Genomic DNA, 27,678 nt, shown 5'->3' with positions numbered 1-27,678 from the left:
TTCTCAGCCGCGAGCGCACAGTAGGGCGAGGAGGTGGCGAGAGGCCGACCACTCGGTGTGTGCATTTTGGAGAGAGCTCCAGCCTGAAAATGGGAGGGGCTCTTTTATTATTTTTTAAAGCGCATTCATTGAGGCCCTTTCTATTTTGCATATAGTAAACTGGGCAACAATTCCGTCTTGCCTGTAGCACAATAAGGGCTCTTTTATTCTAGAAGCGTTAAATCCGGGCTAACCCCTCTCGTATCCGTGCCTCGAGGCGGAGAACGCGCACTCGTCCCCGGCCCGGCAGCCGCGTTAGACTGGAAGCTGCTCTCCCGGGCGGTTCGATTCCCAGCGCATCCCGGGAACGTGTGTAATCGGCCTCTCGGCTCTAGAGGCTGCAGGCGGCCGGCCTCCCTCCGCCTCCATCCTCTCCGTAGTCCTCGCCCCTCCCCCTCTCCCCGGAACCCGCGCTCCGCGTCGGGCTCCTGGGCTTCCTTCCCCCCTCCTTTTCCCGAGTAATGCCGCTCCCGGAGGGCGGGGCACGCAGTTATCCAGGTTGCGGGGCGGGCGGGCGGGCGGCAGGCTGCGGCCCGGGCCTCGGGATGGCGTAGCCGCGGCCCGGCGTCGGCAGCGCGGGCCCGAGCCCGCTATACAGCTTGCTGGGCCGGCTGGCGCGGCCCGGCCCTCGGCATAGCGGCCACGGGGTGCAGGCGGCCGGGCGGTGCCGAGCGGGCCAGGCAGGTTCCGGGGCCCGCGGCCCCCCCCCTCCGCCTCCCCGCCCCCCTGTGTTGTCGCCTCTCCCTCTCGCTGCTTCACTTCACGGGGCGAACATGGCGCACAGCTGTCGGTGGCGCTTCCCCGCCCGACCCGGGACCACCGGGGGCGGCGGCGGCGGGGGGCGCCGGGGCCTAGGGGGCGCCCCGCGGCAACGCGTCCCGGCCCTGCTGCTTCCCTCCGGGCCCCTGGTCGGCGGCGGCGGTCCCGGGGCGCCCCCCTCCCCCCCGGCTGTGGCGGCCGCGGCGGCGGCGGCGGCGGCGGCGGCGGCGGCGGGAAGCGGCGGGGTTGGGGTTCCAGGGGGAGCGGCCGCCGCCTCAGCAGCCTCCTCGTCGTCCGCCTCGTCTTCGTCTTCGTCATCGTCCTCAGCCTCCTCTGGGCCGGCCCTGCTCCGGGTGGGCCCGGGCTTCGACGCGGCGCTGCAGGTCTCGGCCGCCATCGGCACCAACCTGCGCCGGTTCCGGGCCGTGTTTGGGGAGAGCGGCGGGGGAGGCGGCAGCGGAGAGGTAAGGGGGCGAGGAACCCCCAGGTCCGGGGTCTCGACCCTCTGCGGAGCCCCCTCCCCTCCCCCATCCGGGATTGTGGAGCATCCCAATTGGGGGACCATCCTGGGGTCCCTGACCCGGGGCAGATGGCCCTCCCATCTCGGGACCCCCATCCAGGGGTGCAGGCCCCCAGGCGTCCCCACCCCGGGGTTCGCCCTCTGGCTGAGGGCGTTTGACCCCCCCACCCTCTTTCCCCTGACCCTTCCCCACATCCTCTGGCACAGACCCCTCGCCCGGGTTTCCCATCCCGGGACTGAACCCCTCCTCCCTTTCACAGATTACCTCATCCGAGCGAGATTCCTCCCTCCCTCCCTCCTAGAGACTTGATCCCGCCACATCCCCGCCTCCTTCTCTGGGCAGATGTTTTACTCCTGGGGCAGTTTTCCTCTTGGGCATCTCTCGGGGGATGGCCTCATCCAAAGCCACGTTCTTCTCCCACCCTTGGGGACCGATGTCCCTTCTAGCACCTTGCTTTCGAAAACCTGATGAACCCTCGCTCCGTCCCCGGGCCAGGTCCCTACACTACCAGCCACTCCCCCTTCCTTCACCTCCACCCGCACCCCCCTACCCCCAGCGGAGAGGTCCTCCCCTCATCCCGCCCTTCCCCATCAGGAAAAAGCTACTTTCCTCTCCACCTTGCCTCCCTTCGCCTTCTTTCCCTCTGAAGATAACGGCGATCTCCTCCTACAGCAGTCTGTTTCCCCCATTTTACAGAGCTGCAGTTTCTAGCCTATTGGTAGCAGGGGATTACTCTACCTTCACTCCACCCTTTCCCTCCTCTAGAATGAAGGATTAGTGGCATCTTCGAGGGCAAAATTGTCCACTGTCCCCTAGGCTCAGAGAAGAGCAGCTTTCCACCATTCCCCCTGGAGAGGAGGCAGGTTTTCCCTCCAGCTCTGGGGAAGGGGGCCCCTGTGAGGGGCGGTGTTTGTGGGGTACTTGGGCAGCATCCTCCCAGGGGAAGCAGCTGCTCTCCTACCCCACCCACTGCGCCTGAGAGCACGCAGTCTTCAAACCTAGGTCCCTCCCGCCCTTCTCCTTTTCTCCGTCATTTCATTATTGATCCACCTTTTCCTAGGCCAATCCTGGGGCTTGGAAGGGGTGGGGGAAGCAGGGTTGGGGTGAGGAGAATAGATAAGGGACAGTTTTACTGTAGTGCGGTGGTGGTGGCTGCTTCTGGTTGAGAGAAAGAGGGTTATGAAGAGGTTATGAAGCAAAGTTATTCCTTAGAAGGAGTTAGCGTTCTCTCTCTGATTTGTTTGAGGGGGACCCAAGGTGGATGAAGGATCTCCAGCTTTGCCCCTTCCCCATTTAGTACTGGGGCGAGAATGGGGATGCTTTGATAGGCATTATTCAGCCCCCTTCAGCCAAAAGGAAAGTTGCCCTGGGAAGGGAAGTTGAGTTCAGGTTCAGCCAGTGGCGTTGCGCATTTGTTTTACATTGGATGCAGAAGGGGGAGTTTGAATCGTAGGGGAAGGGGGAGAATGGGATGGGGGATGCTAGGAGGAAGAGCAGCTGCTAGGGGCTGAAGCGGAGGGGGGTAGGGGGTTGCTGCTTTGGAGTGCTCTTGATTGAAACAGAAAGGGAAAGATAACAACCAGCCGTTTCCTGCGTGCTCTGCCGTTGGTGCACACAAAATATCCTGGGCAAACCCCTCGTCCCCTATTGTGCCCCGCACCCCTTTAGATCTACAGAAAGATCCTGGGCAGAAGGGGAGGGAGGAGATCCCAGGGACCCTGGCCCCTCCTTTCAAGGAGCTGGCATTTTTTAGTTGTTAGTCTTCCTGCCTCCTTTTTTAAATCGTTTCTAAGGCATCCTGATCAGGAGACTGACAACAACCCGCCTTCTGACAGAGCAAGGAGGACATGATGGGGGCGTGTTCCTTGCGATGTAGCTAGCTGCAGCGTCCCTTTTCCCTGCCTCTCTCTGCTCTCTCTCCACCTCCTTTTCCCAGCCTTCAGAAGGCAGCTGCAGTCAGCAGGGTTGTTTGAGACTATTTATTGGTTGCTGTAGATTATTATTTTTTTTTTGAAAGGCCAATTCTGTATTTTTTAAGCTAACAACACAGATCCCATGTAGTTGGAGAACCAAAGGCCTCATACATGACAAAAAGACTGAACCGTTCAGGTTACTTGCATGGAGTTGGTGCTTAAATGTGAGTTGATTTTGCTTTTTTAAAAGATACAGCAGCAAAAAAAAAAAAAAAAAAAAATAGACTTACTGACATTTCATTTACCTGCTTGTTTTCAAAATTGAGACTTGCCTGGTTATATGTAGAATTTTAGCCCCATGTATATTTGAGTATAATAAGAAAGTCTCTATTAGGAGAAGTTAGTCTATTTTTAAGGGGATCCTGAGAAGCATTTTCTTCTTGTTTAGCATGCTTATTTATTTTATACTGAAGGACCAAGTGTTCACATTCCAAATGTTGTTATCGCATATTCAAAAGCAAAGTTTTATGCTGACAGCTTCCAATCATAGCTTTTCAAGAGACTGGTTAGAAAGAGAGCCACCTGGATTCAGGGACCTAATGTCTGGGCACCAGAATATTTTATCTGTTGGTCTTTGACAAATCACCTTTAAAGTTTTAATCGGGTGCTAACATTTTCTTATCCACTGGCATTATTTTGCTTAGCAGTAGTATGTAGTGTAAAGCCTGTCAAGGAAATGCAGTAATTTCAAATAAGATCATATTAATACTTTTTTTCTTTAAAACTTTTGCCTGAACAGTAGTTGCTACTTCATTATGAGGAAAGTGGTTGACTCCTTACATTAAACTTCAGTATTTTTTCTGAATTAGGCTTGAATGAGCTGTTGTTCCATTGGTAAGCCTTTTATGTGGTAGTTTGAGTTAATCTAGGATGGGTTAATGGTATGCATTCATGAGTGCTAACCCATGGTATGGCTTAGTACTAAACCATGTGATTATATCCTTTGACCTGGTTGTTTTCAAGGTGGAAACCAAGCATTTTGTTACAGAGTCTTACAAATCAATGATAAAGTTCCAACAAGGAGGTTTAGGGTTCCCACGGGCTGACATAGAGTTCTAAAGATTGTTTCTCAGAAGTTGCTCACAGATCTGTATCAAGGCTTGTCTGGATTCGTGAAGAGATGGTTTGTGATCCAAAAGGATTCTAGCCTCTTTAAATTCTGGTTCGCTTTCAGTGAATAATGACTATAACTTCATAACCAAACGTAAGTTAATACTTATTGAATGCTAAGTTAAGGTGGTTGAAAGGTGACAGAACTTCCAGATCAGTTCCCTGTTTAAACTCCTTTAGCTGTAGATTTGTCCTTTACTGCCATAGGTTCTGAACTTCCCTCGGAATTGATATCTCTCTGAGTAATAACTACATGTAAGAGTTCTTCATGACCCAGGTCTGTCAGAATGGGATTATTTTAAAAAATATATAGATGTTGCTGATCTCCTATTTGGGCTTTCTGTGTGACAGTTATGAAGTAGAATTAGAGTTTTATTTGATTGAGCACTGTGAGAAATCACGGAGGTGTGCTTTTCCGCCTTCCCTTTCCCCTGCATGGTGTCAGGGTCCCACTTTTCTGAGGATGGTTTCAGGTGGTATATATGTGACTCTACTTTGCCATCTAATTAAACATAGTACAGCATCCTCTCTGTTGACTAGAATTTGGGCTGTTTTAATGTGAACCCCAGAAATGGTCTATTTATCAGCAAGTAATCTTTGTTTATTACTTTCATAATCCAGTTACCATTCCTACCACCTCACAAAATGTTAAAAGCAGAATTTCCACCCTGATCATAACATGGCGAACTTTGATTAGATATAAATGGAAACCGAATCACAACATTGGTATGTATTTGTCTGTATTTGAAATGGCAGTTTAGTTCGGGTGGACTAAGGTGGGCTCTTGGGTTGGGCTTAGGAAAGATGGTGGTCCTGGAGTGGGAGAGTGTCTGTGATTTTTTTTTTTTTGATGTTCGTTGGGCATATGTGCCAAGAGTGGGAGTTGCTCCTTCATTGCCTTCACAGCTAATCCTGAGCTGGGCAGAAGGAAAGTGAAGCAGAGAACACAAGTAGACTAGAAGAAGCCCCTCCGCGTGAAAGTCGATGGACATGGGCTCTCCTCGCACTCGTCTCTGTCACTCACCAGTCTGGACAGTTTCACTTTTAACTTGAAATTTCCGATCAGTAAAATGAAAAGGTTGGGCTAAATGTCAGCGCAGGAATCTTTTCTGCTCTAGTATTCTGATTCCTCTCTGTTATATTAATTATTTGCTCAGGTCGGAACTTCTTATTCTGAATTTATTTAAAAAGTCAGAGTCAGTGAGCCTGTTTGGTAATTTTTTTTTTTCTTTTTTGGCTGCATTGGGTCTTTGTTGCTGTGCGCGGGCTTTCTCTAGTTGTGGCGAACGGGGGCTACTCTTCGTTGCGGTGCGCAGTCTTCTCATTGTGGTGGCTTCTCTTCTTGCGGAGCACGGGCTTTAGGTGCGCGGGCTTCAGTAGTTGTAGCACACAAGCTCAGTAGTTGTGGCTTGCGGGCTCTAGAGCGCAGGCTCGGTCGTTGTGGCGCACAGGCTTAGTTGCTCCATGGCATGTGGGATCTTCCCGGACCAGGGATGGAACCCGTGTCTCCTGCATTGGCAGGCGGATTCTCAACCACTGTGCCACCAGGGAAGCCCTGTTTGGTAATTTTTAATGTCAGAGTGTGTACATTTGCCATTAAACTGCCATTATTATTGGGAAGAGAAATTTGAACTTGGCGGGATAGTTTTCATTGTATGGACAAAATGTAAGGATTTTATGGAAAAAGTTCTTTGCTGAAGTTGACCAATTTCATTTATAAGAAAAGTGAAGATAAAATTTTAAGTATAACTCATTATCTGGTGTTGAGAGGCCCTCTTGTTTGGCCAAATTTGTTTTCATGTTTTCAATATTGTAGATTCCTGACTCTCCAAAAGGGAAGTTATTTTCAGTCTAGGTGGTATATTCCTTTAGATGTGTGAGCTTTTAAATGAAAAAAATCCAATACACTAGTGTATTTACAAATCCAAAGTGATGGTACCTGCATTGCAGGGAGTAGTTGTTAATACGCTCTAAAACGTAGTTTGGTTTGTACTGAGCATCACAAATGCAGTCTTTAGAACTTTTCTTCATCTTTCGCTGAAAGGCATATCACTTGTCCCCATCTTTACCTTCCGTCTAATTAAGGCACATGCTCTTGTAGGAAATCATCGTACACAAAATAGTGATTGATCTTTTGATTGGAAGTTGAGAAGAGAAAATACTCCCATCTTGACTCCCCTCCCATCTCTGCTCACCTGGGATCTGGCCTTCCATAGAGCAGCTGTGCAGGCTTAATACCCATTGCCTTCCTTGCCCTGTGGCTAGGGGGGGTGGCAACACTTGTTTCACTTGCTCTGAGGCATAACAGACTGCAGTGCCTCTCTCCTTTGGAGACTCACTGTTTTAATTGTAGGTTTCCTAATTAAGATCTCTTTGTGCCTGCCCACATTCCACTAGTGTTGGCACAGAACTTCAGCTTCCTTCTAGCACTTAACTGAAGGCCTTCAATCCGGCCTTTTGTGAATATCTTGTCTCTTTCCATTCTTCCTCTGCCAAGGTGGAGAGCCCAGTGGCATAGACCTATGAGAAAGGGGGAAGCTTTGTGACTATCACTACTTTGGGAGGAATTTATTCTAGGATTGCTGGGATGGGACCTTCTTTTGTTTGCATACGTTATTTTCAGGAATTAAGAAAAGTTAAATTACTAATGAGTCTGACATGAGGTACCTACATTTTAGTCAGATTCTTAACCCTATAGGCACTAGTAGGAAGAAGGAAGCTAAAGAGTTTACTATTGAAAAGTGTTTGGGTCTTATCTAGATTGATTTAAAGCTTGATAAATAAAAGCTTATGGAGTAAATCACAGACTTCGGGGTTTTGTGGTTGTGAAGACAATCACTCAAATGAAATTACTGATTGTTCCTAAATTGTATCAGATTTTAAAGCATAGAGTTAACTTTGATATTTGAATTAACTTTTTTGATTAGAAAAGACTGCAGGAGGATCTAGAAATTATTGAGTTAATTAAGAATACTCTTGTAGCCTCCAGTATTTCTTGAGAAGACCAGGAATTGGCTAGGTTTCTAGAGCAGTTTCAGAAGAAGGGAAAGTAATTTTTCTGGAAAATGTAGCTTCACTTTAGTTCGCGTTATGTTAGTGCTCAAAATACAGCACGTCCTTTAACGGATCTATATGTGCCATGCTAGAGGAAATGCAGTCTTTATTAAGAAGAAGGAATCTTGAATCCTTCACCTGGACCCAGATGGTTTCATTGATCACATCAGTATGAGGCGGACAAAGGGCTACTTTTTTGTTGCTGTTATTGTCATTTCCTTGGTTGTGAAGAAGGCCTGAAAGAAGGAAGTTTATGGCATGCATGAAATAAAGCTGGAGGCCTGTGCTCTTATACCTGAGTGGGTGGTTTTATGGCCTAATTCTCTAATTGCTGGCATTTATGACAGTGTGGATGCAACTGGCCCTGTGGCTGAGGTGGATTATGTTGGGAATAGGGAGAGAAAAGGGGTCCTTTTGTTAGCCTTTTCATTTTCCCCTTCAATAACTTCTCTGAGAAAGCCCTGAGGAAATACAGAGACACTTGGACTGAGGGAATGGCATCCCATAAAATGGTTCTTTATGTTTTTAAAAAGGATGAGCTGCTTTTCTTGATCTATCCAAAGAAATCCATACCACCACTGTTAAATATTTCAATGAGCTTTGTACCTTGTCAGGTTACACACCAGGGGAAGCCAACCAGGAGGCTGGAGGTGCTGCTAGGCGTTTGCTTTTAAAGACTAAGACATTTGAAAGAAGAATGCTGCTGTGTGACTTGCAGTTGTTTTGGATGATATAAATCCCCTTGTAGGATTCGTATGAAACTTCTTAGAGTTCAAACTTGGTTTAACTTTTTAGATTTTGAATGCAACTATTCTAATGAGTTTTAGTTTTAAGGAAACAGTTAAAGATATAAATGTAAGAGTTAGTTGGCAGTTTTCTGTGTGGTGTATGAAAATTCCCCTTTCTTTGAAATGAGTAGTTGTTTTTCTGTTGGACAAATAGACTGAAGGGATTTCCCCAGCTGTTTTACCTTTAATTATCGCTTCAGCAATGCCTTGTGGGGCACCAGTGGGTAGGATCTATTCAACTGCCATTTATTTCTGGAGTTGGAGTTTTTTCCATCTATTTTATCTGTTTTGTTGCATTTCTGTGTTTTGGGTTTGGTTGGAATGTTTGGGTGTAGACGTTTTGATGTCTCTCATCAGTGAGAGCTATGAAGCTTTCTAACATTCGAATTGTTTTAGAGAGATCCAACCCTTATGGTCCACGCTTTGCTGAAGCATCATTGTTTCATTCTCATTTTACAGCATCAAAGTAATTGTGGCTTTCTGTCTTGAATTAGGGGAGTAACATTACTTGTGAGGAGTGTTTTTGGAGAAATTTTTTTTCACTAAGCTCTCCTTTGTACTATCTCAGTTCTAAAAACTGGGGAGTAGTTAATCACACGTATCTGTAATAAATATCTACGCCTAAAGGAATAAATATTTACACGTGCTTGTATTCAACTTCTGTCCATCCATGAGTATTGACTGATTTTTAGATCAAACACAAGCATACAGCATTGTCCCTAGATTATTATTGCCTTTAATTATAAGCAGTAAAACCATGTGGATAACATCTCTTTAAGCTTAGTTAATGAGGAAATCCTTTTGTAATCTCTCCAGCAAGGATTTTTTATTTGTGCATATATAAATACCTTTACAAAGGAAGGACAGAATCTCATTATGTAATCTGTAATAGTGTGAGATAGTACAGCACAGTATTTAAGAGTTTATTAAGACCATGGGCTCTGGGTTCAGACTGCCTGGGTTCAAATCTTGGCTCCACTATTTATTAGCTGAATGACCTTGAAAAACTTTGTTAACCTCTCTGTGCTTCAGTTTCTTCATTTGTAAATCAGTGGTACTTGTGCTTCATAAGTTTATTGTGAGGCTTAATTGAAATTATGCATGCAAAGTATTTAGCACTTTGCCTGGTACAGAGGAATCCCTAATTATTAGGACTCAGTAGGGCTCAGATTGTAAGGACAGGAGTGCTTAATCTTTTTTTTTTGTTTGTTTCCCACCGAGGTAACAGGTTTTTTTTACTTGGAGGTATACATATATATGTGTACACATATATACCTATTCGAGTGCTATAATCTTGACTTTAGAATGTTCTTGATTTTGGTATGGGTGTCAAGTTCATCAGTAAGCTAGGTGGAACCAAACTGAAGCCAGTCACACATCTTGGTAACAGCGGGTACCGTTGGTATCCAACTAGAATGTAATTAGCGATAAGGCACAAAAGGGAATAAAAAGAAAAGGACAGTAAATAGGCAGGAAGGTAACCAAGGAAGGCAGTGCCTTCATGAGTTGCATAACTGTCAAGCCAAGGCAGCTATATTGGGGTTGCTACCCTTGGTCCCTGTAACTAGTGTTCCTTATCTTTTTGAGTATGAGTACTTGGTGATTTCCTAAAACAACTCCAAGGTTCTTCAGGGTTCTTGGCCCCCAAGTTCAGATTCATTAGTCTATACTTGGTAGCTATTTGACATTTGTTCTCAAGTTTTAGCTTAGGGAGAGTGGAGAGTAAGTGTTGGTCTGTGGAGATCAATGCAGCTAACAATTTAATTACAGAAGAAATGCTAAGTTGTAGGTTGGAACTTAACTTGAGAAATAAAAATAACCACGAGCAGAATAGTCAAAAAGAAGTTAAATTTCACCTAGTAGAGGATAGTATGCTTAAGGAGGAAACATATAGTTCTGTTTTATCTCACTTAAAAAAAAAAAAAGGGTTTGGGCTTCCCTGGTGGCGCAGTGGTTGGAAGTCCGCCTGCCGATGCAGGGGACGCGGGTTCGGGCCCCGGTCCGGAAGGATCCCGCATGCCGCGGAGCAGCTGGGCCTGTGAGCCATGGCCGCTGAGCCTGCGCGTCCGGGGCCTGTGCTCCGCGGCGGGAGAGGCCGCGGCAGTGAGAGGCCCGCGTACTGCAAAAAAAGATTTGCTGAAATACTTAATACACTGCCTTTTACAGATGAAGAAACCGAGGTACAGACACGTTAAATAGGTTTCCTTAAGTCGTATGGCTAGTAAGTGGCAGAGCTAGAATTCAAATCCAAATCTGTAACTATTCGAAGCTTTGTTCATGCTCTCTGCACTGTGGTACCTTCAGTCCCTTTCTCTTCTCACCCCATCCAATAAATTTCTGAGGCTTGTCTGTGATACTATTGTATTGTTTCTTTAATGTGTCCCTGTTTTTCTGTTTTTACCATCCTACTTTAAATTTCCATTACCTTTGCATGGATTAAAACCATAAGCTCCTAACCGGTCTCACTGCCTTCCTTTTCGCTGTATAGTGGTGCCAGTGGTTTTCTTAAATACAGATCTGATTCTGTCACTTTATTCCTAAAACTCTTTGACTACTCACTGAATGTAAAATAAGATTTAGAATTCCCAGCCCTTTATAATCTAGCTGGCCTACATTTCTACATTTTGAACATTATCTCCTGAACACACATTTTCACTTAAAGTGCTTCAACCATATTGAACTACCAGTCTATTAGATGTTCTCCACAGTCTGTGTGTACCTGCCTTTGTACCTTTGCTAATGCCTTTCCTTTGCCTTAAAATGTTTCCCATCTTGACCTGCCTCTGACTTATTCATCTTTCATGGCTCAGTTCAGATCCCCAGATCCCAACTCTTCCGTGAAGCTTTCAAGATACCACTTACTAGCTGAAATTCAACTTCTTTCCTGTTTTCTTAACTGTACTTTATACCTACCCTTAAAGAATTTACTCCAGAATACTTTATGTTGTAAATACTTTTGATTGTGTCTGTCTTTCCCCCATTAGATTATGATTTCCTTAAGACACAGACCATTTCTGAGTCATCATTTATGTTTTATATTGTTTACAGTGGTGACTTTTCATATAGAAGGTGATCAGTGAATGTTTGTTGAACTGAAAATTTGGTATACATACAACTTCTAGGAACACTTTGCCAAGGACATATCGCATAAGCTATTATGTTGTTGAAGACTATTAGCAGGATAATTTTGAGTAATTTTGAAAAATAGTAAGCTAACTTAAGTACAGCAGAGGAAAGTCTTAAGAGCCATCAAAGGACATTTTTGTAAAAGTACCGATTGGGGCTTTAAAGGTGATGTTGAGTGTTATAAAGCAGAAACTAACACACCATTGTAAAGCAATTATACTCCAATAAAGATGTTAAAAAAAAAAAGTGATGTTGAGGAATCCTGATGGGATGGCATCATCTTTTTTTTTTTTTTTTGCGGTACGTGGGCCTCTCACTGTTGTGGCCTCTCCCGTTGCAGAGCACAGGTTCCGGACGCGCAGGCTTAGCAGCCATGGCTCACGGGCCCAGCCGCTCCGCGGCATGTGGGATCTTCCCGGACCGGGGCACAAACCCGTGTCCCCTGCATCGGTAGGCGGACTCTCAACCACCGCGCCACCAGGGAAGCCCAGCATCATCTTTTATATAGATAATACTGGCACTGATCACCCACTTACTTGAGTGTTGTTTCCACTTCTATGTTCCTCAACTTAGAGGGGATGAGGATACCTTGGAGAGGTTTCTGAGGAGACTCGAAAGATGATTATATGATTGGAAGTCAGACCTATGAAGAAAGGTTGGGAGAATGAAAAGTTAAGAGGCAACTTAATAACTCTTCAAAAAACATGAATGGATCCATTATTAGGAATGGTAACCAGCTGTTTTCCAGCTCTACTGATGCTAAAATAAGAGAAAAATAGGTTTAAATTGAAGCAAAGGGTAGTTGTGTAAGGAACTTGTTGCTAATGATGGTTTTCATTATAGTGATGGCGAAAAGATTACCGAAATAATTTTATGATCTTCTCTGGAGGTGAATTTTAAAGGACAGGAGTCCTGCCTATGTATGTGTAAAATGACTTCTCAAGCTACCTTCTCATTCTCTGAATCAATAAGTATATTTCTATTTAGATCCTAGAGGGCATGGATCATGTTTTATACTTTTTAATATTCCCCAAGGGGTCCTAGGGTCTCACTGGCTCCCTAAGAAGTATTTGAATTGTCAGTTTATGGCAATAATTAACTTTCAGTAGTAAGCTCCAAAGAAATGTCTTTATGAAATGATTTTATAGTGGTTTTATAGGAGAATAAAAACTTAGAAAATGAGCTAAGAGGGAGCTAAGAGGGAAACCTTAAACATCAAGAGAAACCAGGGAAAGTAGTAGATGTGGTCTCAATATAGGAAACAAATAAATATTTGTAGCTTTTATGTCCATTTTCAGTTGTAGTCTAAAGAGCTGTGCTTCAGAATATCCCTTGTTAAGGGTATCACTGCTTGTGGATGCATTATAACAAGTGCTTTGTAAATCCTTTCCAGTCTAATAAGTTGGCTTCATGTGAATGAGGATTATAAAGGCCTCTGACCCTTGGCTTTTGAGGCCATGAGGAGGGCTTACATTACTTAGAATGAAACCTTTTTAGATATGTTGGGTTGCAAAAAGCATTTCCGGTACAGTCAGAATGAAAACTGTGAATTGGGATTATTCATATAGATTACCAAAAGTCTGGGCAGAGCTGATATTAACACCAGCTCATTTTCCTACTAGCTCTTAGTCCCAAAATCTTGAGTGGGTTATTGAAGCTTTAGGACTTTGGAATTTAGTACTGGAATTGTGTATAATTTCCTTCTTGTAGATAAATGGATACCAGGCTTATTTAAGGTTATTTGGCTTTAAATATTAAAAATATAATGAATGTTTTCTAAGTTTCGTATAGTAAATGCTGTCTGCTGTTAACCAGATAATCTCATAAAATGACTGGAGTTCAAAGGTGAAGCTGGATTGTTGCAGGGATTCTGCAAGTGGTGGCAAAGTGAAGGGCAGCTTGATTCCCTAATTGTAAAATTGGTGTCATTTGAGAAACTGGGAATTGGAAATATAAGGGAGGCATACTTTTCCCGTAACTTTTTTTTTTTAATTTTTATTTATTTATTTTTGGCTGCATTGGGTCTTTGTTGCTGTGCGCGGGCTTTCTCTGCTTGCAGTGAGCCGGGCTACTCTTCATTGCGGTGCAGCGGGCTTCTCCTTGCAGTGGCTTCTCTTGTTGCAGAGCACAGGCTCTAGGCGCGTGGGCTTCAGTAGTTGTGGCTCGCAGGCTCAGTAGTTGTGGCACACAGGCTTAGTTGCTCCGCGGCATGTGGGATCTTCCTGGGCCAGGGCTCGAACCCGTGTCCCCTGCATTGGCAGATGGATTCTTTTTTAAAAAATAAATAAATAAATACATTTATTTATTTATTTATTGGCTGAGTAGGGTCTTTGTTGCTGCGCGCAGGCTTTCTCTAGTTGCGGCGAGCAGGGGCTGAGTGGGGGCTACTGTTCATTGCAGTGCGCGGGCTTCTCATTGCGTTGACTTCTCTTGTTGCGGAGCACGGGCTCTAGGAGCACAGGTTTCAGTAGTTGCAGCATGCAGGCTCAGTAGTTGTGGCTCACGGGCTCTAGAGCACAGGCTCAGTAGTTGTGGCACATGGGCTTAGTTGCTCCGCGGCATGTGGGACCTTCCTGGACCAGGGATCGAACCCGTGTTCCCTGCTTTGGCAGGCGGATTCTTAACCACTGCGCCACCAGAGAAGCCCTCTCCTGATTCTTTATTCTACTTGAGAGATTCCAGTGTTGACTAATAAAATACCAGGGACTTTTTTTTTTAAGTAAGTTAATGCCACCTAATGTGTGCTTCTCAGAATGTGGTGATGAAACTTCCAAATATGATGTAGTAGTCAGAAGAGTCAGTTGGTTTTTTAAGCTAGTAAGAACACAAAACTTCCCGACTCATATATTGTACATTAATTCCTCAAAAATGTTAGGTCAAAATTGTGTTGGCTGACTTAGTAGCTTTGTTGTTTTGCCAAAGGGATTGTTTACTTTTGTCATGTAACTTCACTTTGCTCCTTCAGAAAACTGGCTTTTTGGAGAGGTAACTCTTTTTACCTTTAGAGGAAAGAAAGTTGTGAATTTCTCAATGTTACTTTAGTTGCTGTTGATCATTCGACAGCCCAGAAGGAAAGATGCAACCTGACTTTTGCAGCAAGATCAGAACAAACTGGAAGAAAAAACTACAAATTTTATAGTAGAAACTTGTAGTTGAATGAACATATAGCTCAAAATGAAGTTAACTGCTGAAAGTTGGCATATGGAGGACCAAAACCTCTTGTAATAAAAAGAACCATCTCTGAAAACAGTGTTGGTGTTTGTTTAATTTTTCCAGCCTATTCAAGTGGATCTAGTCATTTTGTGGTACTTTCCTGTTAAACAGAGAAGAATAAACCCTGTCATTGTGCTGATTAATTTCTACAGTATATTAGTTAAGTGGGCTTATTTCTTCTGCTTCAGCAAGTAGATAAGTTCAGACTTGGAACCTAGGAGTTTGGAAGTCCTGATTTTTGTTTCTTTGTTTTTTAAGGTCGTGTGAAGTGATTTGGGGCATTGCCAAGAATCTGTATAGCTTACTATCTGATGTAGTGCATTCATTTTGCCTTTTTTTTTTTTTTAAGACAATGAGCTTCTTTTTGTCGACCTCTTTTTCCGGAGCAGGATGGGTGGAGTTCACCTGTCTCATTTGTTTAGCTGTTTTGAGCATCTTTGCTTCTTGCTCTTGTTGATAATGGAGTGAGGATGAGGAAATACTTCTTTCTTTAATTACAAAGTGGGTATCATTTGTATTTCTTAGGTGAGAGTTGCTAGGTAGAATTGAATTAAATATTTGAAAAGAATTTCATTCTTGTGTGGGTGAAAATTTTACCAACTATTGTTATTGAAGGACATTGTATTACTGTCTTTGCACTCATTAATCCTAGGTGACTTTGGGGGTTAACATTTATCAGTATCAGGCAGAGATCATATTTAAAACAGTGTAAATCTCTTCCTATCTGTTTTGCATTCAAACAGCCACAGTTCTCTTCGAGGCACCAGTAGCCAGAGAAAAATCTGGCCTTGGCCCTGTCCCTGCCATTCTGTTGACAAGAGACTGTGATGTCAGTTCAGTAACTGTGTACATTTCTAGACTGCTTGGATTTCAGAAACCATCTTGGCTTAAGAAGTTTGTCTCCTGATATCTGTGTATTTGACTATGCTTGAGTATTTTATTCTTTTCCCTTCTTATAAATTCAAAAACATCATTGTTAAATTCACTTTTTGGAAATGATTTACAGGTGTCACTATCTTTTTTTCTTTTACAAATGGTGAAAAACTGCTTGCAAAGAGGCTCATCTTCCCCCTAAATGGCATTCATAAACATAGCACTCTACAGAGTAAGAAACGGTGACTGGAAATCTAATCTGTTTTTCAAAGAACATCTTTTATGTACCAGGCAGATGACCAAGTATTGGGGCATTAGCATTGAACAAGTCCCTTCCCCCCTTCCCTCATGGAACTTACTGTCTAATTTCTCTTTACTGAGTTCGGCTTAAAATATAGCATGAATATAAATACTAAAGTTATAATACCTTGCAAGATACTTTGGAAGTTGGTAATTTGAAGGCCAAAGCTCTCAAAACTAATATTAACAGAACTGTTCTTGGGAGCAATTCAAATAGTAGTCTTCATTTACTGATTTACTGATTCTTGAGAGTCAGTTATACCAGATGTAATATGTGAATCAAGATATGAATCAAGATATTTACTCCCGGGTGTTTTTTGTTTGTTTGTTTGCGGTACGCGGGCCTCTCACTGTTGTGGCCTCTCTCGTTGTGGAGCACAGGCTCCGGACGCGCAGGCTCAGCGGCCATGGCTCACGGGCCCAGCCGCTCTGCGGCATGTGGGATCTTCCCGGACCGGGGCACAAATCCGCGTCCCCTGCATCGGCAGGCAGACTCAACCACTGCACCACCAGGGAAGCCCACTCCCAGGGTATTTAATAGCTTCCCCCTTCCTGTTAAAAGGGAACTTAAGCACTAGCACATCCTTTACTGCCTTCTACAACTGAAGAAGTGCCACTCTCCACTTGTACTCTGGATTCCATCCCCTCTCATCTACTCAGGGTCATTCCTGCAGTTATTCCCCCTCTCTCCTGCATCACCAGTTTTTCTCTCATCAACATATAAAACTGTCTTAATATAATCCTTGTTTTAAAAAACCCTTGACCCCAGGTCCTCCCCCAGCTACTACCCAATTTTCTGCTCCCTTTCACAACAGAACTCCTTGAAAGTGCAGTATGTAATTGCAGGTGCCACTTTCTCACCTCTCAGCCACTCCTCAACCCCTGCAATCGGGCTTTTATCCCCATGACTCTAGGAAATTGCTCTTATCAAAATCCTCAAGGGCCTCTCTCTTGCCAGATTGAATAGATAATTCTCAGTCCTCCTCCTGTTCAACCTTTGGGCAGCATTTGAACCAGGTGACCACTCCCTTCTTGAAACACTCTTTTCTTGGATTCTGTAACACTGCACTCATCTGCTTTTTTCTTAACTCATTGGTTATTAATTTTCAGTATTCTGTATGGCTTCCTTCCTCTGCTTAACTCCCCTGAATGCTGGCGTCACCTAAGAGTCTGCCTTTGGCCACCTTCTCTATCTGTGCACTTGTCCTCAGTGACCTCATCCAGGCCTCATCTGTATGCTGAGGACTCCTAAATCTTTGTCTCTAAACCTTGACTACTTCTTTGAGTCCCAGGCTTGTATTTCCAGCTGCCTATTTGACATTCCATTTGCATAATAATAATAAGCATGATGAGTGTTTATTGAGTGTTGTGGGTCAGGCAGTATTCTCAGTGCTTCACATGTATTATCTCACCTACTCTTGCCCACCTGCTGAGGTAGCCACTGCTATTCCCAGACAAGGAAACAGATATGCATTGAAGCACTTGGATGTTTAGTAGGTATCTTACACTTCCCATGTCCAGAAAGTCTTGATTTTCTCCTTTCTCCTTGTTTCAGAATGACTCTGCCCTTTAGCCAATAGCTCAGGCCTAAAATTTGAGAGTTATCCTTGATTTCTCTCTATATTCACATTCCAAATAACCCATCAGCAAATTCTGTCTGTACTACCTCCAAGATACCTTAAATCCAACTTCCTCTTATTAATTCTCCTACCAAAACCCCACACTTGCCCATTATAATCTTTTGGTTGGACTATTCCCTCATCTCCCTGCTTGTGTTCTTACCTCAGGGAAGTTTGTTCTTCACACAGCAACTGTAGATTCCATGTGTAAATCAGTCACATCTTACTATTCCCTCACTTTAAACATGTTGGTATCTCTCCCGCATCTCCCTTCTCCCCACTGCTTGGATAAATCCGGATTTCTTACCCTGTCTGGCAAAGCCGTACATGATTTGGCCTCTGGTCAGGTCTGCTTCTTCCAGCACCACCTCTTCTCATCTCACTCATTCTCCTGCACGGCCACACTGGCCTTTTGGTCTGTCATACATGCCATGCTCGTTGCTGTCTCTGGGCCTTTGCACTTACTATCTAGCTAGAATACTATGCCACCTAGATCTTTATATGTCTGTCTTTTTCTCATCATTTAGGTCTAAATCTGGGTTCAGCCACTTTTTTCTGCAAAGGGCCAGATGGTCTCTGTCGCAACGACTCCGCCCTGCTGTTGTGGTCCAGGAGCAGCCATAGACAATAGAGAAATGATGACACATGGGGCTGTGTGCCAATAAAACTTTATTTATGCACACTGAAATTTGAATTTCTTATAACTTTCATGTGCATAAAATATTCTTCTTTGGATTTTTTTAACCATTTAAAAATGTTAAAAACCATTCTTAGTTCATGGACTGAACAAACCAGGTGGCAGTCCAGATTTGGCCTGTGGCCCACAGTTTGCCAAGGTCAGAAGCCTTTTCTGACCACCCCAGTGAAAACAGCCCTCACAGGTAACCCCCATCAATCCTTCACGCCCTCATTGCGTTCTTTATTTGTTACATGGTTATTTTCTCATGGGGCAGGAATTCTGTCAGTTCTTCACCTGTGTAGTCTAAAACAGTGCCTGGCAACACTCAGTAAATACTTGCTGGAGTGATTGAATGCCATTCCCATTTGAATTTTGGCTGTAGGCTGCTATCTGCTCTCCAGTTATTCAGTCTCTTTCCTACTCTAATTTCGTATGTATGTATCTAGAATAAACTTCAAACTTCAGTTATGCCTTGTCTACATTCGAGACCCAGAGGTAGCTCCTGCTGTTCATTGGATGAGCTTTGACCATACCATCCTAGAATTAACAAGGTTCTGATACTTCATTTGTCTTTGATCTTGGCCCTGCTGTGGCTACCCCTTTCCAACCAAATCAATTTTTATCAATTTTTGCATCTGATTTCCCACTTCTCCCCATTACCCCTCCCATTTATTCTTTTTAAAAAATATTGATTAATTGATTGATTGATTTCGCTGCACCGGGTCTTAGTTGTGGCACTGGGGATCTTTGTTGCAGCATGCGGGATCTCTGTGGGGATCTTTAGTTGTGGCATGCAGGATCTGGTTCCCTGGCCAGGGATCAAACCTGGGCCCCCTACACTTGGAGCGTGGAGTCTTAACCGCTGGACCACCAGGGAAGTACCCCCCCTCCCATTTATTCTTTTTTTTTTTAATTCTTTTTTTTAAAATAAATAAATTTATTTATTTTGGCTGCGTTGGGTCTTCGTTGCTGCACGCGGGTTTTCTCTAGTTGTGGTGAGCGGGGCTACTCTTTGTTGCAGTGCGGTGGCTTCTCTAGTTGCGGAGCATGGGCTCTAGGCATGCGGGCTTCAGTAGTCGTGGCATGTGGGTTCAGTAGTTTTGGCTCGCGGGCTCTAGAGCACAGGCTCAGTAGTTGTGGCGCATGGGCTTAGTTGCTCCGTGGCATGTGGGATCTTCCCAGACCAGGGCTCGAACCTGTGTCCCCCTGCACTGGCAGGCAGATTCTTAACCACCGCGCCACCAGGGAAACCCTCCCATTTATTCTTAATCAGCCATTGTCCATGATTTATTTCCTTTAGAGCTACGGTCTAAAAAACTTTTGTAGGTTGTGAGCCGCTTTTTTTCTTTGAGAATCTGAAGAAATCTGTGTCTCTCGTCTGGCAGATGCCCATATAAACAGAGTTTTGCCTGTGATTTCAGCAAACTCTCTAAGCTTAAATCCTGCCTATCAACTTGTCTGCAACTAAATGCATCTTAGCCCCTTTTCTGATAGAGAGCTCCCTTCCGTTGCACTTTGTCTTCATTCTCTCTCAGTGCCAACCCCTCCTCCCCATCCCTTTCCCATTTATTAGTGATTTGCTGTTGAGAATTTTCAGTCTCTTCCTGGCTGCTGTGTTCTCTTTCAGCATGTAAACACATTCAACTCAAAAAGTAGTCCTGGGGCTTCCCTGGTGGCGCAGTGGTTGAGATTCCGCCTGCCAATGCAGGGTACACGGGTTCGTGCCCCGGTCTGGGAGGATCCCACATGCCGCGGAGCGGCTGGGCCTGTGAGCCATGGCCGCTGAGCCTGCGCGTCCGGAGCCTGTACTCTGCAATGGGAGAGGCCACAACAGTGAGAGGCCCGCGTACCGCAAAAAAAAAAAAAAATAAATAAAAGTAGTCCTGGACTTCCCTGGCTATCCAGTGGTTAAGACTCCACACTGTGGGGAAACTAAGATCCCACATGCTGTGCGGCCAATAAACAAACAAATAAGTAATCCCCCCAGGCAGATCTTTTCTTACTTGTGCCCATTGTGTCCTTTCCCATGTAATTGAGTTTTTCCAAAAGAGTGGTCTATACTGACTTCCATTTTTGTCACTTTCTAATCACACCTTGACCCACTGCGCTTTGCTTCCTCCTGCCTCTAACACTGCCTTGAAGTTGACCTTGGTAAGGTCATAGGTGACCTCCCAATTTTGATATCCTCTGTACAAAATCCTTTTGTATCCCTCCCCAACTTGGCCATCTCTTGATGCGTATTCTTCCCTTGACTGCTCTGTACTTAGATACATGATCTGTCTCCTTGGCCATTCCATCTCTGTCTCCCCCCTTAGCGTCCCTTTCCCCTGTACGTGAAGTGTGGGTATTCCCTGGGGATCTGCCGTGTATCCTCTATTTTCTCTCTGTATTCTCTCCCTGGGTGACTGTTTATACACACAGTTTCAGCATTCATAAATTCATTGAATCAGATGCGTTTTCTCCAGATCATTATATCTTACAACTTGGACAGACATTTCAAATTCATGCGTCTAAACTGATTTCCCTCCTGCTCCTAGAAACCTCTCTTCTTTCTTTTTTCCCAGTCTTATAAATATATCACCATAAACCTAATCAACCTAAGGCCAACACCTGCAAGTCTTTACTGATTCTTTCCATCCCCTGAACGCTTTATATTGAAACCTTGTTCATTTTGCCTCCTGACTGTCTATGGAATCTGCCCTTTTCCTTAATCCCCATTGCCACTGCAGTCATTTTATAGCTGTTCTTACTGCCTCTGGTTTTAAAGGGAGTCTCTACTTCCCCACTGCTGTCATAGTGATCTTTTGAAAATATAAATCTAATCATGCTTCTCTCCTGCCCAAAAGTGTTACTGATGAGCTGTAGCCCTCAGGATGAGGCCCACACTTCCTTGAAGATAAACTTCAAACTCAGAAAGGCATTTAAGACCTTTCATGATCTGCCTCTGCCTTTTTTCCTCCTCAATATCTTATGCTCCTTTCCCACATCAGCTAGGGCCTCAGCCCTACTGAACTGTCTGTAATTTCACTCCATGCCATGCTCTTTTGTATCTCTGTGCCTTTGTATGTGTTATTCTCTCTGCCTGAAATACCTCCCTTCAACCCTAATTTACCATCCTTTAGAAGTTTGAGTAAGCCTTCACCCTTTCTGCAGTGGCTTTCCTGACTCTTTCTCCTTGACTGGGTTAGTCACCTTTCTGCTGTGCTTCCATATTCATTTCTCTGGCATGTGTATTCCTCTGGCATAGCAGGAAACACACTGCATTCCATTAGTTTTTGTGTTTTTTTTCAATTAATTAATTTATTTATTTTTGGCTGTGTTGGGTCTTCGTTGCTGTGCCAGGGCTTTCTCTAGTTGCTGCGAGCAGAGGCTACTCTTGGTTGCAGTGTGTGGGCTTCTCATTGCCAGGCTTCTCTTGTTGCGGAGCACGGGTTCTAGGCGTGCTGGCTTCAGTAGTTGTGGCACGTGGGCTCAGTAGTTGTGGTGCACAGGCTTAGTTGCTCCGTAGCACATGGGATCTTCCTGGACCAGGGCTCAAATCCATGTCCCCTGCACTGGCAGGCGGATTCTTAACCACTGTGCCACCAGGGAAGACCCCTCCCTATGAATTCTTAAAAGAAGAATCTTATTGTCTAATTCTTCTGAGTGCACCAGTATTTTATGCTACTGTGCTATTACCACGTAATGTTTTTTAAACAGTTAGTGTACTGCATTTCCTTTATTTTCATTTTACAAACATTTATTACTCTAAATTTGTGCCAGATACTAAAATACAACAATGAATAAGTAAACTTTCCCTGTCTTTAAAGAGTGCTCTAGAGGAGACAAACTTGTAAACACATTCTTTATCCATTATGCTAATTAAGTACTGGTGATTATGTATGTCTTTAAAATGCAGCGCTAAGACCTTGGTATTTTATTTTTTAAATTTATTTATCTTTTTGGCCACACTGCCCAGCTTGTGGGGTCTTAGTTCCCCAACCAGAGATCGAATGCAGGCCCTTAGCAGTGAAAGCACAGAGTCCTAACCACTGAACCACCAGGGAATTCCCAAGCCCTTGTTATTTTAGAGCTTGTAGCGATAGACACTCAGAGAAATGTGCCAGCAGCAGTGGTAGCTAACTGGAATAAATTCCCAAAGGAGAAGTGGTACTCTTCTTTAACTAGAGCTACTGAGATGCACAATAAGCCTCCTTGACGTTTCTTTGTCTTCTTTAGTTGTTCTTAGTAATTTTCTTAGTTCTGTGGCCTCCTCATATGATGGAACCATATATGATGATACCAAAAATTATAAGCCTTCAAAACAAAGAATTTCAAACAATTACGTATCGGATGCTTTTGATACTGTCTATGGTTTTTGATGTTATTTTCAGTTGATTCATCAATAAACCTCTGTAGGTGAAGAAATTTGATTTTTTTTTTAACTCTAAAGACTAACCATTTTGGAGACGGAAGAATGCTAAGGTACTTACCATCTAATTCAGTGCTCTGAAATGCTGAGTCTCTTGCTAGAAAAGAAAGAAGGTTATGAGCGGTTATCCTAGGCCTTATTCATCAAAGGCCAGGTGTGGCCAAGCTTGTTTAATAGAAGAGTTTTCAAAATAGCTTTGGAACCTGCACATTAGATTGGGAGGTGAAGAACTCCAGGTGAATGATCTCTGCTCTGACTAAAAATTGTGAAGAACTTACGGGAGGAGCTAAAATCTATTTTAGTTGGGGGTAGGAAGGAAAAGGCATTGACTTTCTCAGTTGCAAGTTTATCAGATCACTGGTATTACTAGGAACTGTGTCGCATCTAATCACTGCAGATGATTTAGGTCTCGATTACTTAAACTCTCTCAGATTTCTAATGCTGGAGTGGTGCCTAGTACAACACTGAGGCATGGAGATAGACATTGCCATCCTTTGGAAGAATTTTGAGATTTGTTGACTGTTTCTCCATGAACCTAATACTAATACAAGTGGAAGAATGAACTATTCCAAGATTTAAGCCAGTTTTTTATTCCAGAATATGAATTACGTAGTAATTTCTCCTTCACCGACTTTTTAAGGGATTTTGGCTTTTCTAAAGGAAGGCTGAGATTGTGCGTCTGCCTGTCTGCTTTAGATACTTCTTGGGAGCAGGATCATGTCTTACTGCTTATCTTTGCATTGGGAACAGATAGCATATAAATGGTTTTTGAATGAATGGACAAGTAAAAGAAATAGTGTTTTGTTTGCAGAGTTGTCCTAGTAGTACATAATTCCTTGAAATACAGAACTTCATGTATTTTTCTAAAATACCTTCATCATTACATTTTATCTGTAAACATCATTGTCTGTAATACTTTGGGTTCACTTAGATTCACTTGTGGAAAACATATTTCCTGTTGCTTCATCACAAATATAATAGCCACTAAAGGATTAAAATTCTGCCATTAAAATAAAAATCAAATGTTAAGATATTTATGGGTAACGTAGAATTTACTAGTAAACGTATGTTTGGAAGTTCTCAAATAACCCCTAGAGGTAGGGGTAGGGATAATAAAGAAATTCCACACATGTATTATTTTAGAATTAGCTTTCGCTTGGGAAACAACATTAGCTTCATTGCATTCCTAATCTCTGGAAGCTCAATATGGTCCAACAGTATTTTATGGTGCTCAACTTGGCAAGGATGTTTTTCTATCTTTGGAGGTAAGAAAAGGGTAAAATCTTGACGATCTAGTGACATCATTATCAAGAAGGAATAGGTTTGTTGCCTCTTGCCTATACTTTGTCTTGGAGTGCTGTGCTCATCAGAGGACGCCAGAGTGAAAGGAAAAGTACGGGTGGCTGTTTGGGCCCAGTTTCCAGGAATACTTCATCCTGTGTAGCGTGGGGTCTCCTGTTTCCTCTCTTCACGAGTGTCCAGGCTTACGATGCCATAGTGCCAAACATGGATTTAATTGCAGCTTCTCTTGTTACCTTTTTTTGTAGACATTTTGACTTAGTCTTTTGATTTCTAGGCAAGCCTAAATCCCTGGGAAGCTAGCACTGTTACCTTGTTTACTGCATCTTCCAGGAACCCCGTGTGTTTAAAGGGGGTGATGGGAGCGACAGGAGAGGCAAAAAGGACTTCATTTGTAGCGGCTTCTTGCAGCATTTTTTTCCCCAGTGCTTTCTCAGCTTGGTTTTCCTTAGATTTGGGGGGACTTTTACGTGGAATTGGAAGTTCAGAGTTAGCTGACCAGAGCTCTTTAACATAACAATGATGGCTTTTGTTTTTGGCTAAACTGTCTGGATTGTTTAAACAATGGGTGCTTATTTTTTTAAGCATGCTTCAAGAAGTCAGTCTATATTTGAAGTGAAAAGAAAGCTCTTGGGTGGAAGTCAAGTCATTCTTCTCTTATTCCAACTACAAGACCACAAAGAAAGAGTTAATGCCTTCTGTCATTTTGGAAAGTACTTGGAAACTTTAAACATTGGCAGAGTTAGTTAAATTACCGCTTGACAGCTCAGTAGTACTCTTTCGGAGCACACTGAATTAGGGTTGTACAGTTACATGTTGTGAAAGTTAGAAATATAGAAAAGCGACTCACTAAGGTTGCTGATAATAAACATAGCAATGTGGATCTCATGTTTCTTTTAAAGATTAAACATTTTTCATTACTTCAGCTGTTGGTTACTTTACCTGTTGGCTATTGTATGTATAGTTGCTAGAACTCTCTCATTGCAACACTTGGAGCATAGAACTTATGCATTTAGCAATGTAGTCCCCTGGCAAGCGTTAGGAAATCCTCAGATGTCTTTGTGAAATGCATAGATTAGCAGTTGTTCCATAAGGATAATGCAGGGAAAGAATGAATTAAATCAGAAACTTTAAGGATTTGAAAATGGGTGTCATGTTACTTTAATAGTAGCCGAAAGAATAGGGTATTTTGTACTGTAGGTGACTTACTGGATTCCTTTACATATTTATTTATAGTTTTAGATTGTAGCCATTATGGTAGGAAGTTACTTGCAAATAACTGTATGATCTTGGGCAAGTCATTTGGCCCTTCAGAACTTCAGCTTCTAAAACCACATCAATAATAACTACAATATGGACACCACATTATAGTTTTATGAATGATTTTGCATAAATTACATAACTTACATAAATTATTTCATTTATTCCTTACAACGCTCCAATAAATAAAAGAATTGAGACCTCAGACAAGCCCTTCCCTCTCTTCAGTGGTGGCACGTGCCGACAAACGAGAGGATGAAGTGGCCCCCTCTACAATTGGGGGGCTTTAACTGTTGGAACTTAGTTTGGGGATTATCAGTATAAATTGGAGGTACAAGAAAATCTGTCTATAATTCCTTATTTTGTTCTTATTTTATGTGGATTTTGTTTCTGGCATCTGAAATTCTTATTTCTTTGTAGAGAACTCTTAGCTTCTGAATCGGTGAATTTCTATTAATCAGGTTGTTTAAATAGACCATATTTCTTGACAATTTGTTCGAAATCGTTTAAATCCTTAGTATTTTTTTAAAAGGCAGGTTAAAAGTTAGAGGGAAAGAGAAGTTTTTGCCTTTTCTCAGTATGACTGAAAATAAGATGCTTCCTTCAGTTATTCTTGGATGCATTCTTGAATTGGTGTAGTCAATTCATCATCCCTTTCACAAATGCTGCTGCCCACCATTAAGTCTCTTATCACAGGGCATTTAAAAATGATGCCATAAAATGCATGTTGAGAATCTCTGGATCTCAAATGTATAGAAATCACATCTAAATGTCAATTCCTGAGTTAAGGAACTGACGATAATGGCAATTTCAGTCTCTATTAATGTTTAGTAGACAAGAGATTATGATATTGTAGATTATTCCTTATGTGTCTGTAGACTTAACTACCTGTTGAAAAGGTATTTGTTTTATTGGGGCTGTATATTTCTGCCATTGTACTGATTTGCTTACTTGAATTAAAGTCATTCTTTAATTGTTTTGGGCTGTATCTATAGTTTGAAATTTAGGACTGTCCCCTATGTACTGTGCACCAAAGGTGACTTATCGATGCATTGTTCAATTACTACACAGCTCCTATTTGTCTGTAATGAAGCCATATGGCTGGGTCCATTTATTTCAGTATTAAGTTATTTTATAATAATATCCATATGAATGATGATGAGTAATACATAGAGGCTAAATTTTCCAAATTCATTTGTGTCTCCTCTGGGCATTTCTTTGGGATATGTTCAGATTCATGTTTTTTTTGTTGTTTTTTTCCTGATTTTAAAATAATTTTCCTTTGTTATAGGATGAGCAGTTCTTAGGTTTTGGCTCAGATGAAGAAGTCAGAGTACGAAGTCCCACAAGGTCTCCTTCAGGTATGGCCAGTTAAATGCATGGCATCTTTACGTTTTGTTTGTTAAGAGACTGTGACTTCCCCTTGCCTTCTTTGCATGTAAAGGGTGGTCTTAAATACTGGGGTTTTTTGGGTGCATCCTTCCCTTTCCCTCACACTAAGTAGGAAATGGCTTATGAGCTAGACCTCTTTAAGGGACCTCTCTGTCAGGCTGCTTTTGGTTTATCCTTGATAATGCTTGGGGGCTGGGTTTCCATGGAATGCTTGCAAAACCTGGTAGGCAAATTGAAGGTTACCTACTGAGAGCAGCATCCTCACATTTACACATTTTGAATTGTATGGCAGTAAATATGACTTTGGAAATAATTTGGCCATTGTTTTTTACAGATGAAATTTGGTCTACTATTGTCAAAGAACTAAAAACAAAATGTTGGCACTGTATGAAACTATTTTATCTGATCCTTGAAAAACTGTGTTAAAATAAAGAAAATAAAAACGACATGGGTATTTCCATTTATTAGCAATATTTGTCATTGTTCTCAATAAGAATATATCTAGAATGTCTTGAAATTCTAGACTTAACAGCAGTTTCCTGCAAGATGATCCTCAGTGGAAATAACATTTAATGGCTTGCAGAATTGTTCTGTATAGGAGAGGGCTATAGATCTTTTGATGAAAAAAACATTCCCCATCTGTGCTGCCATTCTGACTTCTTGTATGGTTGTCTTTGATTTTATGTGCATAGACAGTCTAGTTAAATATGATGTTGTTAGCTGTGCTTTTGGTCCTTGATGTTGACATAGTTTGTGATGTTTGTTAGCATTTGCATTTCATTTGAGTCATCGTATATTATATAGTAATCTTAACTCAAACACATAAGTTGACAATTTTTCCTTTCCCAAGTGGTGGTGGTATTGCCATTCTAGTTGAGAGGACTTAGCCAGTAGTATTCCAGTATCTCTGCCATTTAGACAGTAGCAATATTCTCTTTAAGATGTGATGAAATCTTAAAACTTCGTATCAGGTGATGTTAGAGATTGTCTGGTCTAACCCTTCATTTATAGATAATAAAATGAGGCCCAGAAAAGACATGATGAGCAGTTTACTTCTGACTGATTTGTGAGTTCTTTGAATGTGTTGTGGATTATGGAAGTTAACAGAGCAGGACTCTTCTCTATTCTGCTTTTTCTACCTGTCCACCAAGAGCTTTTTTTAAAAGATGGATAGAAGAGGTTTTCAGAATTAATAAAGGCCTATGAGTAGCCAGCTTCAAGTCTACCAAGATTGTAAGGAATCTTGTGATGTACTTCTGGGT

At 42.8% G+C, this 27,678-nt stretch overlaps 1 protein-coding gene across 3 annotated transcripts in view; it reads left to right on the top strand.

Moving 5' to 3' along the window:
- Window positions 1-812: 812 nt before the first annotated feature.
- KMT2A (lysine methyltransferase 2A) overlaps window positions 813-27,678 on the top strand; it is a 71,177-nt gene continuing 44,311 nt past the window's right edge. For 2 of the 3 annotated variants that reach the window (XM_065882948.1, XM_065882947.1), the window contains exons 1-2: window positions 813-1,262; window positions 26,316-26,385. In XM_065882948.1, the coding sequence (XP_065739020.1) occupies window positions 813-1,262; window positions 26,316-26,385 (520 nt within the window). Of the gene's footprint in view, window positions 1,263-3,357; window positions 3,457-26,315; window positions 26,386-27,678 lie in introns of all 3 variants that reach the window. The other variant, XM_065882946.1, reaches the window with a different exon arrangement.

This window comes from Phocoena phocoena, chromosome 8 (assembly GCF_963924675.1).
Source record: "Phocoena phocoena chromosome 8, mPhoPho1.1, whole genome shotgun sequence".
Taxonomy (NCBI): Eukaryota; Metazoa; Chordata; class Mammalia; order Artiodactyla; family Phocoenidae; genus Phocoena; species Phocoena phocoena.
Note: the sequence above shows the minus strand (reverse complement) of the source record. Positions and strands in the feature narration are given on the sequence as shown.